The following is a 13782-nucleotide window of genomic DNA, read 5'->3' as shown; positions in this document are numbered from 1 at the left end:
GTATTCAGAACTGCCTTAATTCTTCATGGCATATATCCAACAAAGTGCTTAAAACATCCCTGACTTTGGTCCATGTTGGTCATGGTGCTAAGCCCAAATTCTACCACATCCCTTAGGTGCTCTATTGAATTGAGATCTGGTGGCTGTGGAGCCCATTTGAGTGCAGTGAACTCACTGTCACGTTCAAGAAACCAGGTTACAAAGAAATAAGCTTTGTGACGTGGCATGTTTTCCTGCTGGAAGTAGCCATTAGAAGCTGGGTACATCGTGGACATGGTCAGCAGCAATACTCAGGTAGGCTGTGGCATTTAAACTATGCTCAATTGCTACTAAGTGTGCCAAGAAAATATTCCCCATAGCATTACACCACCAGCAGCAGCCTGAACTGTTGATACAAGTCAGGATGGATCCATCTATGAGCTCTGCTCAAGTTGTTTATGCAAAATTCACACCCCACCGTCTGATCACATCAAAAACTGAGTCTCATCTGACCAGGTGACGTCTTCTATTTAACTTTGGTGAGCCTGCGCCCCCTGTAGCCTCAGTTTCCTGTTCATAGCTGACAGGGGTGGTATCCAGTGTGGTCTTCTCATCTGCTTCAAGCTTCTGCTTCAAGCTTGTGTTATGCATTCAGAGATGCTCTACTGCTTACCTTGGTTGTAATTAATGGTTATTTGAGTTACTCTTGCCTTTCCACCAGCTTGAGCCATTGCCACCAACATGGGTAACTGGATGTTTTTTTCCTTTTCTGGCTCATTCAACAGGTCCTGAAATACTCATACCAGTCCGTCTGCCACCAACAATCATGCCACTGTCTAAGTTACATAAATTGACTTTCTTTCCCTCATTGCAGTGTTTGGTGCAAACATTAATTGAATCTCCTAAGCTGTATCTGTGTGATTTTATACACTGTGCTGCAGACATATGATTGGCTGATTGGATATTTGATTCAAGAATTAAACAGGTGGAACCTGATCAAGTGGCCTTGAGTTTATAATAAAAAATCAGTCCAAAGGTTAGTACCCCTGCTTTTATGTAAGCACTGTTGTTCTCTCCAAGTCCATTTATAATCATTTTTGTCCTTGATGAGTCACTTATGGTGCGTTTGTGAGACACTGTACAAAAATGAGTGAGGTGCAGGAAAGGGAATAACTGGTATAACTACAACAAAAACGAGGGCCTTGTCGGCACTGCTTTGTTTCTGTCAGCACAACTCGAGGCAACACCAACAACTAATTTGACACTCTGCTGATATTAAATAAGGATTGCTGGCAAAAGGCGCGGAGGTATCAAGTGGTTTAAACGGCGTAGCCTACAATGCAGGTTATGTAGATATGGCTACGGCACAGAACCGACGCACGGATCTAGCCGTAAGGGTTGGGGCTGGCAGCTGCCCTCGTTATATTATGATTTTATGGCATGAGAACAGTCCGACACACGCGTTTAGTATTAAATATGAGGAACATGAAACCACTTCGCTGGCGGCATAATATTTTCATTACACCAATGAAAATGGTTTATTGTGTTTAAGTTTTCGTGACCCGAATACCGCACCGGAAACTGGATCGCAAGTAAATACAAAAAACACCTGTGCTCATACTGAGATGAATCCTGGTTGGTTTTTTAAATAGCCGCTGCCAAGCGTATAGTGTCATCTTGAATGATTGTCTAGACGTATCTGGAATGATTGTCTAGACATTTCTGGAATTGCGCTGTTTTAATTATAATATGTTATCCTCTTAAATATGATTCAGGTTTGTTACATTCCGGCTGCTCACTGGCCGGCATGAATACAGGATGTAAGTAACACATGGACCACGTTCGCCGACTGCTTTTAGGAAAGTAGTCTCCCCAAGCGCTCGCTAGATGGCAGTCTCGTTTCCTCCGTGTCTGTTCCGGGGCGCCCGGGAAGCGATTCTAATGTTTACATGGTACAGCTGAGCTGGCCGGGCAGCGCCGGCTCACGAGAGAGCTCATCGATCGCCTGTTATTAGACCATGGCAGCGGACGGCTGCCGCCGTGTTGTCCTGCTGCCGGTTGTGCTCTCCTCGCTGTGGCCGTGCATAATGGTGTCCGCCCAAAGCTTGGCCTCCGTGGAGGTGTTTTTCAAGGATCGCCGGGTTGTATCCACCCTTTTGCAAGGAGAGGTCATCGAGGGCAGCTGGGCTGATCATCCCCAACGGGACGGTGATCCGAGAGGTGCTGAGCTTCGACCCGGGAGTGTGGAAGGGAATCTGCGCGTAGTGAGTAGCGCTTTTACGCCGTCCCATCCCTTTATTATTCCCACACACTGCCCCGTACCCCGTCCCTTTATCGTTCCCACACACTGTCCCGTATCCCGTTCCTTTATCGTTACTACACACTGCTCCGTGCCTCGTCCCTTTCTCGCTTCCGTCCGCTGCTCCGTGCCCCGTCCCTTTCTCGGTTCCGTTCGCTGCTCCGTGCCCCGTCCCTTTCTCGGTTCTGTTCGCTGCTCCGTGCCCCATCCTTTACTCGGTTCTGCACGTTTATATAAATATTCAAAGGAAGGCGACATAGACGGCTCACTAGGGCGCCAACTTCTGGGGGTGCGTAGACCTGCTAGCCAGTTTGTCATTGTTGCCAATATTTATTTATATAGAAAAATATAACTATTAAATGTTATTATGGGACGGATTGGTGGTGCAGTGATTAGCACTGTCGCCTTACACTGGAACTTGGGTTCGAGTTTCCACCAGGGTTTTATGTGTGTGGAGTTTGCATGTTCTCCCTGTGTCATTGTGGGGTTTCCTCCGGGTACTCCGGTTTCCCCCCACAGTCTAAAAACATGCTGAGGTTAATTAGAGTTGCTAATTTGCGTATATGTATGTGTGTGTGTGTGTGTGGGAGAATGCGCCCTGAGTTTGGATAGTGACCCATACTGGGTTGTTCCCTGCCTTGTGTCCATAGCTTCTGGGATAGGCTCCAGACCCCCAGCAACTCTGAAAAGTCACAAGTGGTCACGGAAGATAAATGGATAGAAGTCATTATTAAAATTTTGCCATAATAACAGTATGCTGTGATCAGTATGCAAACCTGTGACATACATAGTGCTAGTGCTGAACATTTACTACACACCTCAGTAACATTTTTGTCAGATATAATCTTATAGTAATCCTGCGATGTCCTACAGGTGCAGGATGACAGTGTCGATCTCCAAGACCAATCCGAAGCCAGTGAGCCCTGGATAGGTGTGGTTCCGGTCCAGATTGGAGAGAGTGAAGTTTCAAATGGGAACCAGGAGTCCTTCGCAGCTGCCGTCGTGAACAAGGTCAACTTAAAGATGGATGAGTTAAACCCATTTCACAGCTTAAAAGAATGTGGAGCAGCTGAGCTCTGCCCTACAGACTGACCAGTACTATGTTCATTAATAATTAAAGAACTTTTCATGTTTGCATGAAATCCTGCTGGTGGTAACAGAAGATCATAGTGAGCTTGGTGCTATCACTGTCACCTGCAGATGAAGCGGGCCTTGGTCCTAGGAGCATCTGCCCTGCTGATCCTGGCCTTCAACCAGAACACTTTGAGAGAGGTGCGTCCAGCTCGCTCCTCCGCACACCACAGTGGTGTCTCGGGCTCGGTGTCTCCCCCAGGGGAGGGACCTGCCATCATGTCATGTTGCCTTTTACAGATGGACCTCTCCCAGGTACTCTCCAAGCCAGTGGTGGTGATCCAGACGTCGGAGAATGTCACCAAGCTGCTCGGTGCTCTCCTCAGGTACGGCGATGCATTTGGTAACGCGCACAGCCCCTTTCAACACGGTGGTCGGTGACAGTTGCGACGTTGTTCTTCACAGGGGTCTTCGTGCCACAGCTAAAATCACATACAGGACCCTGGTGCAGGAGAACTTGGTACGAGGCAGCCGCTCACTAGATTAGATTTGCGGTCATTAAGAAGGTGTTGATGGGGTGAATCTATGGATGTGAGCTGTGCTTCTCCGTAGGGGGCCACCTTGACTCTGTGGTCCAGTTGTGGACGGTCCCGAGGGGGCCTGTATGGAGAGTGGCAGGGAGTCATCTGCACTGGGGAGTCCAACTCCCAGGTCCAGGTAGGCCTCCCTGAACCCGACGCCCCCGAAAAGACCCCGCTGGTCCTGGAGGCCCCTCAAGGTGACAGTCTTACTGTCCAAAAACATGTGCTTTGCTGCCCCTCTTTGCGTTGACAGAAGTACCTGCAGCAGCTGTGGGACACAGTGCTCCTGGTGGCCACAATCCTGTGCACGGGAGTCATCGTCCAGGCGCACTGGCAGTATCGCGGCCAGCAGGGCGGTGACAACCTGGAGGTGCGGCACGTACTTGGGGCCCCGTCTCCCCAGGACACATCTGAGGAGGCTATCTCCGCATGTCTGTGAGCCAAATGGCCGCTTACACCTCTGCCCTTTACAGCTACTTCCAAAGCAGGATGTCTTGAAGAGGCTGGCAGCCCTAAAGACGAGGAAGTACCGGCCACCGCGGCAACGGCGCGATGGCGGCCGGGGGACGGAGACGGAGGACTGTGCCGTGTGCCTCGAGCAGTTCCACAACAACCAGGTGAGTGGTCTGCCTCAGAGACCACCTCTCTGAGGGATCGCCGTAGATACCTGATCACGTATTTAATTCCCAAGGAAATTACCCACTTAACCCAGGGGCTAGTACAATACACAGCCTTATGAATGATGCACTGACCTGTACTGCGCATTTCCACGCAGTGCCTGCGGGTGCTGCCCTGCCTGCACGAGTTCCATAGGGACTGCGTGGACACCTGGCTGCTCCTGCAGCACACCTGCCCACTGTGCAAGCGCAGCATCCTGGGTGAGTGGCGCCACCTGGCCGTGGATGTTCGCAACTGCAAGGATTCTTCCTGCTTAAATTGTTACCATGGCTACCCTCCACAATGCCTCTGTTTCTCATCCTTTTAGGTAACTTCTGTAAGGACAGCTAATGGCTTTTGCCTGGGATGTGACTGGACTCACAACGGGATTGAGCTCTGAACCCTGACCCAGCTTAGCCCCCGGTGCTCTAAACCTTGCTGGCCTCTGTGGTCATTCCTGAGCCACCCCCCCCCCCACCCCGGATGAGAGCATCTGTGTGGTGTGTGTGCGTGCATGTCCGCCCTGGCACTGTCAGGGTAGTCTGTAGGCCATGAGATTGGCTCCCTTGTTTGGTCGTGCATCCTCTTTGTCATGGCAGATGATTAACCCTTCATTGTCTGAAGTCACAGGTCCTGGCAAACCGTCTGCCTGTACGCAAGCTGAGAAGCCACACTGGGCTACAAGTTTTTGATAATATTTAATACTATTCAGTATGTTTTATAATCTATATTGAGATTTTGCATGGTAACGTGGTAACATGATGCTGCGGCCGTTTTGGGCTGCGACCATCACAGAAAGGAAGAGGTGTAAGCAGACCTCGCTGGTAACTAAGCGGTGGACAGACACCCAGCAGTCAGTCTCCACTAGGGCTGTACGATATCAGATCTCCATTTCCTTCCGATTATATGGCAAATGCACAATAATCACCAGGGGTTTAATGACAAGAGAAACATTTAGCCAGACGCCTGCTTTTCGGTACTGTACAGATGTTTACTTGTGCTCACAATTAGTAAGCAGATCAGTAGTATACCTAAAATATTACAGTGGAGGAAATAAGTATTTGACCCCTCGCTGATTTTGTAAGTTTGTCCAATGACAAAGAAATGAAGTCTCAGAACAGTATCATTTTAATGGTAGGTTTATTTTAACAGTGACAGATAGCACATCAAAAGGGAAACTGAAAAAATAACTTTAAATAAAAGATAGAAACTGATTTGCATTTCATTGAGTGAAATACGTATTTGAACCCCTACCAACCATTAAGAGTTCTGGCTCCCACAGAGTGGTTAGACACTCCTAGTCACCCTCATTAGACACCTATCTTAACTAGTCACCTGTATAAAAGACACCTGTCCACATAATCAATCAATCAAGCAGACTCCAAAGTCATGGGAAAGACCAAAGAGCTGTCCAAGGATGTCAGAGACAAAATTGTAGACCTGCACAAGGCTGGAATGGGCTACAAAACCATTAGCAAGAAGCTGGGAGAGAAGGTGACAACTGTTGGTGCAATTGTCCTACAATGGAAGGAGCACAAAATGACCATCAATCGACCTCGGTCTGGGGCTCCACGCAAGATCTCACCTCGTGGGGTGTCTATGATTCTGAGAAAGGTGAGAAATCATCCTAGAACTACACGGGAGGAGTTAGTTAATGACCTCAAAGTAGCTGGGACCACAGTCACCAAGAAAACCATTGGAAACACATTATACCGCGATGGATTAAAATCCTGCAGTGCTCGCAAGGTCCCCCTGCTCAAGAAGGCACATGTGCCTTCAGGCCCGTCTGAAGTTTGCCAATGGGCACCTGAATGATTCAGAGAGTGACTGGGAGAAGATGCTGTGGTCAGATGAGACCAAAATTGAGGTCTTTGGCATTAACACAACTTGCCATATTTGGAGGAAGAAAAATGCTGCCTATGACCCCCAAAACACCGTCAAGCATGGAGGTGGAAACATTTTGCTTTGGGGGTGTTTTTCTGCTAAGGGCACAGGACAACTTCACCGCATCAACGGGAAAATGGACGGAGCCATGTATCGTAAAATCCTGAGCAACAACCTCCTTCCCTCTGCCAGGAAACTGAAAATGGGTCATGGATGGGTGTTCCAGCATGACAATGACCCAAATCATACAGCAAGGGCAACAAAGAAGTGGCTCAAAAAGAAGCACATTAGGCCACTCCATGACCTTAGTCAGTCTCCGGACCTTAATCCAATAGAAAACCTATGGAGAGCGCTGAAGCTCAAAGTTGCACAGACAGCCTCGAAACCTTAGTGATTTTAGAGATGATCTGCAAAGAGGAGTGGACCAAAATTCCTCCTAAAATGTGCGCAAACCTGGTCATCAATTACAAGAAACGTTTGACCGCGGTCCTTGCAAACAAGGGTTTTGCCACTAAGTATTGTCTTTTTTTGTTAGAAGGTTCAAATACTTATTTCACTCAATGAAATGCAAATCAGTTTCTATCTTAAAGTAATTTTTTCAATTTCCCTTTTGATGTGCTATCTGTCACTGTTAAAATAAACCTACCATTAAAATGATACTCTTCTGATACTTTTCATTTCTTTGTCATTGGACAAACTTACAAAATCAGCGAGGGGTCAAATAATTATTTCCTCCATCGTATCTGTGTAAATTCACCACATCTTTGTTTAATAAACATGAGGGAGTTTAAACTGCAAAAAAGTACCGCCATAACCCTATCTCGCCCTTCTGAAGATGTGGCGGCTGCTGAGCCGTTTCTTCCTTCCACTTCAGTGCTTATAAATCGCTTCTATGCTTTAACAAAACAGTAGTACAGGGCACTGCGCTAACTGAGTTTAATAGGCATATGGATACGCAGAACTTGCACTGATTACTAACTTCGGGGCATCAAAAATATGCATCTCATTAATGTTATAAGCATACTGCTAATCTGCTGATCAAATCGTGGGTGAGAATAAACGTCTGTATAGTACAAACAGCCGGCATCCGGACAAATGTTTTGCCTGCCACCTAAAGCCCTGGTGATTATTGTGCATTTGCCGTATATTGGCCAGGAAATCGAGATCTGATATCATGCAGCCCTCGTCTACCCACCTCTGCTTCTGGCCGTTCACCAATGTGATGCAAAACTGCACTCCTGGGCCCCGACACAGTGAGGCGCTCCCCGCTCCCGGAGCAGCGCTATTACCGCCCCCAACTGACAAAATCCAGTACAGCGTCAGGAAGCGCATATAATTTATTGTACCCACAGATACCCGTTGGAAATACGTCCCACGTAATGAAGAACATTCTCTGACAGGCTCATCCAGCTCAGAAGGCTGTGTCCATGTTTCACAGTGTGCGCGTCAGCTGGGGGGGGGGGGCTGTATGTCACACGGGGCTCTGACCCCGTCCCTAACTGATGTACCTTCTGTCCATTAAACGTCACAGGGAATCCGTTTAATGTCAGTCTAGGTGTTTACATCTCTCTGGTGTTTAATAAATGAATCTGTTACAAACTTTACATTGTGTGTGGCTGTTAGTCACTTCCCTTTAAGGGACAATCGCCCCAAAGCTTAAATCTCTCCCCTGATTTAACGACAGTGCATCATCCCGCCGTTATGGTGGCTGGGGGAGAGGCTGCACCTCAGGAGGGGATCATGCCTTTGCTCCGTTTCCGCTCGGCCATCGACCTGCGGTTGTGGTTTGCTCCTCGGCTCTTGCTGGCTTCCTTCCTGCGTCGCTCGTGGATGGTCTCCTGGGTCTGACCCTGACCTTTCGATCGACCTACAACATGGCTGCCCGGTTCTGGCCTGAAACTGGAGCCGACGATACAAATGAGGATGGCGTCCAGCAGGAGGAGGCTCCTGACGCATGTGTCCAGAATTGAGTAAAACTGTTACTTTTCATCTTGTATCATCTTATATCCTGAGGATATAAACCTCAAATTTTATAAAAATCTATGACTGCAATCAAAAAACTACAATTGCCAAAATTTTGTTTGGTTACTTATGGTTATGGTTGGGACTGGGTACCGGTTAGGGTTATCATACTTAGGATTATGGTTATGCCCACATGGAGAGTCCCCACAATGATAGGAATATATAAACTGTGTGTGTTTGTGTGGACTCACCCTCTCTTGCTCTGCATCGCCGCCCTCCTGGCCTCCGCACGCTCCCTCAGCACTGCGGGGTCCTCCACAAAGTGGTCCTTTTTCACCCTGTCCTTCTGTAGAGGACAAACACAGCGGCTGTGAGGACAGTATGTCCCCCTCCCCATGCCACCACTGCCTGAACCCCAAGGCCACACTGCACCTTCTCCTCCTCCTCCTCCTCTTCCTCCTCCTCCTCTTCCTCAGCCTGGCCTTGCTTCCCAGATCGCAGGATCCGAGGAATGGTAAAGGGCCTGGGGGATGGAGGAGGATCCTCAGATCATCTCACATAACATCATTCCTCACAGGGAGGTAAGGGGGGGGGGGGGGGGTAGGGAGGTGTGTGTGTGTGTGGGGGGGGGGGTCCTACCTGCGGTTCAGCACGTCTCCATCTCCATCCAGGTCATTGGCCCCCACTTGGTTCACATCATAGGTGTCGTCATACTCGTCATCGTACTCGTCCTCCAGGCAGCCTCCGGAAGGTTCCGCGCTCACCGGCACCTCGTCCACCACGGTCTCGTAGGCCTGGTAGCGCTGCCGCTGCTCCCGCACGTGCTGCTTGTCATTCAGGAAGGCGTGGGTGCTCACCCCCTGCCTGCAGAAATGTGTAATGGCAAAGGAACCAGGGGGGGGGGGGGGGGATTAATGTCAATTCCGTGGCTTAAGAAAAAAATTAAGTAAATTCGTCGAATTCTGTCACCTCCTGCCCTTCCAGACACGGGACATGTCCAGCTGATCCCGGCTGAAGATGTCAAATTCGTCATCGTCAAACGCGTTGGACCTGCTGCTCAGGACCGGTGGTGGCTCCTCTTTCACGGGTCTGTGAGATGGAGACCCAGGCGTGCACACAGGGGGATAGACGCACGGGGATAGACGCACGGGGATAGACGCACGGGGATAGACGCACGGGGATAGACGCACGGGGATAGACACACGGGGATAGACACACACGCGCAGACACACACGCGCAGACACACACGCGCAGACACACACGCGCAGACACACACGCGCAGACACACACGCGCAGACACACACGCGCAGACAGTGTCACAAGTTAAGGCACGGACCATGAAATTCGTTTGAACAAGCGAAGTGTACGGTCATGCACACTCGTTTGTTTGCCTTTGACAGTCACACACAACCTTTTCCATCTCTTCACTTCTTGCCCTGAATTGTGGAAGCCTGTTGGCTTCACGATGCATCTTGGGATGTCCTTACTGCTACCGATGATGGAACTTTAAACATGCAGTGCAAAATTTCTGCCGATTGGTAGACGTCAATTTTCAACACTCAGTGAGTATCCAAATCAAAATCATTTGCCTCACCTAACAATCATATTGTACATAATTTTTTGGGATCACTGCCTTCTTAATGATGCTGCAAAGGTACCAGTGCACAGCACTCTGGTGGCAGCCCATGGGATACGGTACATTAAGCATCCTTAGGCTGCTGAGGGACCGACCGGCGTGTCTGACCTTGGCAGAGCTCGGTCCATCTTGGCCAGTGCGGGGGTCAGTCTGTCCTCCAGGATGTTGTTGATGACCAGCTCCGAGCTGTAGCCGTACTCCTGCAGGCAGGCCAGGAGGAAGCCCTCACCCAGCTCAGGCAGCAGGTCCCGGATGTGAGACAGCAGGGACTCCATCTCTCCAGCACTCACTGTGCACATCGCCCCCTGCTGGTGAGGCTGGGCATCACATTCAGCTCATTTTCTTCCCTACAGGCAAGTCACCCTATCGAAGTCTGCAGGGTGGATCCGAGCTAAATTGTGTGCGTTTGTGTGTATGTGTTGGGGGGTTAAGACGCTCTGAACGAACATTTTCTCCTAGCTGTGGGGGCTCTGGGACCTCTGTGCTTCTCTGCAGCCCATCCACCAGGGCAGGCTCCCCCTCTGTCCAGGCCTCAGCCCCTTTCCCTGCCGCCTTAGGGTGCTCTGGACACGGCCGTTTCCTGCCTGAGCTCTCCCAGGCGGACAGCACCCCCTGCAGGATGTAGGATGTCCTGGTCTCATCTCTGTGCAAACGCCCATTAAGGCCAACATGTCAGATACAAACATGGGGTGGGGGGAGGTTGGGGGGAGAAACGGAGGATACAGGGATGGAAACGCTTGCTGTAAGAGGCTGATGTCATCTGACACCGGGAACTGCTCATCGTAATCAGCCAGGAACCTGAAAGGAGAGAGGCCGCAGTCAGACGGCTGACAGCAGGGGTACGCTCAAGGCCTGAGCCGGGTAGTCCACACGCCCTGACCTCTTCTCCGGGAGCAGAGCAGTGACCGTCTGCAGGAAATCTTCCACGAACATCTGGATGTTCTCTGAACTGAAACAGGAATTTTAGGGTCTGATTAACCAGAAACTGCATTGGCCACTGTTCCTTGTAGGTACTGGGCAACCATAAGTACAGAGAAATAAGCTGTGTAACAGGCTAGCTGACAGGAAGCACAGACATAAAAATCAGCGATGTACTAGACAGGCTGACAGCAAGCACCGACATAGAAATCAGTGCTGTACCAGACAGGCACATACCCTTCCAGAATGGGTTGAAGGCATGTGTGCTGAAGAAGCAGATGGACAATCTCTGCCATCTTCCTGCGGGAATGAGAGACCCTCCTCCACAGGTCGTCCTGAAGGCTGGGGGGAGAGTAATATGTCCATTGGACTCCCCACCCAGTGAGGCACAGAACAGTCACCTGCACAGGGCAGCACTGACCTCTTATCCTCAAAATTCCTTTTTTGGACAGCCTGTTCCATGTCGGAGACAATTGTCTCGTAAAATGAAGCCAGTCTGAAAATGAGAAACCACAATCCCACTTAGTGTCCTTTATTCAGACCATGAGTGCCCTGAATGAGTGCCCTGTTCACACCCACCTGTGGACGAAGTCGTGAGACCGGAAAGTGGAGCAGGCGAGGGGGAAGATGTCCAGGAAGGAGTGGATGGTGGTACAGGAGTCACACAAGTATAAGACCAGGTCCCCCAGATCCTGAAAGCGACCAATCACACAGCGTGAATTACCACCATCACAACTGTTCAGCCTCACAGAACACAACTGTTGCCTTTTTAATGACCTGGTCTATGAACTATGTTTATGTCACTTTCTATCTGATATCACTACCTGCGTTGCAGTGAGCATGACTGAAAACAGCTGTATGCACATGTGTGTGAGCAGTGCATCATGGGACAGTCACCTTCTCGCTGATGCTCATGGGCGTCACCCTTACTCTGGCCCCCAGTTTCAGAGGCTCGCTGGCCGTGGCTCCCTCCCCCTGCAGGCCACACCTGTCCAGGATTGTGTCCAGCACCTGTGAATGGAGGACACTGCCAGAAGGAGCCCGATAACTGTGTGGGAGGAGCCAGCGAGTGCCAGGGCCTGCCTTCGGTCCTCATACCTGTATGACAGTAGGCACAACCTCCTCCAGGTCATTATAGTAGGAAGGCTGCTGAGTGAATATATTCTCTGCAGGACAAAGATACCATCATCAGATTCAGCAGGTGGAATTCCAACAAGACTGGATTTCTTTAGCTAAAGCTGTGGCTCAATTAAACCTGCTGGCACTGATTAAAGAACGAGGACTTATTGTTCTGGTTTTAAATTGTGAACGAAAGGTGCTACCCTACCAATCATTTTGTGAAGCAACTGCGAGTTTCCTTTTCCAAACAGCACACAGAGATCTAAGATCTTCGGGATGTCAAACAGGTAGTTGTTGTAGATGATTTCTCCAAACACGGCTGGAGTGATGAAGTTCTCCTGAGGACAGGCAGACAAAAAAAGCAAATAAAATAAAATAAATTCAGTAGCAGTGAGGCATGATTCCAATGACTGAAACGGGACTGAATGTAAGAACGGAACACAATGAAAACTGACATCATGTTTATATGAAAAAGCGCCCAACCTCCCACCTCCCACCTTGGACTCCTTGTGTGTAGCCATCCTGAGGAACGTCATGAAGACTGATCTGTGGAGGCGTTTTTGCATTTCGGCAACAGCAGGTGAGGCAGGCAGCATAGCAGGGTCCAGCCCCCTGGGGGCCAGGCGCAGATACGAGTCAAGGCACTTCTGCAGTGACTCGTCAAACACCACCTGAGAAGCGAAGAGGAACCCTGAAGCACAACCAGGCAGGGGAGATTGTAAACGGCAGGCAAGGTAGGATGTCACACCCACCTGGCACCAGAACTTGTCATGTGGCAGAGCCAGGAGCCATTCGAGGTCATCGGAAATGAACTGAGCATGCTCTAAAAACTCCCCCACCAGTGCTGGGGAGCACTCTATGGGTGGGGGTCTGTAGGCGATGAAGCATCGGTCCTCTTTGCGATCAGGGTGCTACAGAACCAGAGCAGATAACTCAGATATAGAAAAGATCACGTAGCGGTCAGCAGTAAGACAGCCAGGCCTGCTGGTCTATCACTCACCAGCGCCGGTAGGGAGCATTCACCACCCTCGGTACCGCAAGGCTCCGTTACATGTTGTTCATCCAGTGGTACTTTCCCACTCGCCATCGCTCGTGTAAACACAGACGAAACACGGAATCCACACTAAAGAATCTAAAAAGCACAAGACAGCTGTCGATCGGGCCGTCATCGCATATCAGTAAAAACATTAACATTACTGTACCTAAACTACATTAAGATACCGAAAATATTCAAATAACTTATATATCATCACTCTCTCTGAGATAAAGATATATGGCGAAGTCTACTTTGCTCCACTGCACAGATGTTCATGACCCATCTGCGGAAAGTTACCTGCCTGACTTACGTACATTCACAGTGGAAACGGCTACGGCGAGCCGGACATTCGGTATAACAACGCAGAGCATAATATACATACGGAAGACAAAGTTCGAGACCTTACAGCCCCATGGATTAGTTACACTGCCTGTCAATGAACCTACTTTTATACGAGAATCACTCCGTCAGCTCCCCAGATTGGCACACGCATACGTCCGCTTTCACCATCACTTCCGCCCTCTTATTCGTTGGTGGCGTCAGTTTGGTCGCCCGATGCAAAAGACCCTTGGCGCCCTCTGCCGTACAGAAAGAGGCAACGTGAAGCGAAAAATTCCTAAATTAAGTTAAAAATAAAAAT

General features: G+C 49.5%; 2 protein-coding genes across 5 annotated transcripts; one reads left to right on the top strand and one right to left on the bottom strand.

Annotated features, from left to right (window-relative positions):
* Positions 1-1415: 1415 nt before the first annotated feature.
* On the top strand, positions 1416-8075 carry rnf215 (ring finger protein 215). The gene is made up of 10 exons (XM_048994020.1): positions 1416-2243; positions 3152-3289; positions 3479-3550; positions 3650-3735; positions 3815-3869; positions 3962-4066; positions 4184-4300; positions 4404-4547; positions 4706-4808; positions 4916-8075. Exons 1-10 carry the CDS (start codon positions 1998-2000, stop codon positions 4936-4938), a joined length of 1089 nt encoding a protein of 362 aa, XP_048849977.1. The 5' UTR covers positions 1416-1997; the 3' UTR covers positions 4939-8075.
* On the bottom strand, positions 7791-13695 carry ascc2 (activating signal cointegrator 1 complex subunit 2). Of its 4 annotated transcripts, none has more exons than XM_048993982.1 (19): positions 13589-13695; positions 13107-13238; positions 12859-13017; positions 12604-12777; positions 12315-12444; positions 12086-12153; positions 11885-11998; positions 11567-11679; positions 11409-11483; positions 11225-11329; positions 10950-11018; positions 10793-10867; positions 10517-10712; positions 10178-10377; positions 9403-9522; positions 9073-9297; positions 8866-8956; positions 8685-8779; positions 7791-8370 (listed from the first exon to the last, which is right to left on the bottom strand). In XM_048993982.1, exons 2-19 carry the CDS (start codon positions 13191-13193, stop codon positions 8199-8201), a joined length of 2268 nt encoding a protein of 755 aa, XP_048849939.1. In that variant the 5' UTR covers positions 13194-13238; positions 13589-13695; the 3' UTR covers positions 7791-8198. The 4 variants fall into 4 exon arrangements, with proteins under 4 accessions (XP_048849939.1, XP_048849963.1, XP_048849957.1 ...); XM_048994006.1 differs by having other exon boundaries at positions 8685-8776; XM_048994000.1 differs by having other exon boundaries at positions 10178-10374.
* Between the last annotated feature and the right edge of the window lie 87 nt (positions 13696-13782).

This window comes from Brienomyrus brachyistius, chromosome 2 (assembly GCF_023856365.1).
Source record: "Brienomyrus brachyistius isolate T26 chromosome 2, BBRACH_0.4, whole genome shotgun sequence".
NCBI classification, from domain to species: Eukaryota; Metazoa; Chordata; class Actinopteri; order Osteoglossiformes; family Mormyridae; genus Brienomyrus; species Brienomyrus brachyistius.
The sequence above is the reverse complement of the archived record's forward strand: the minus strand, read 5'-3'. Positions and strand labels throughout refer to the sequence as shown.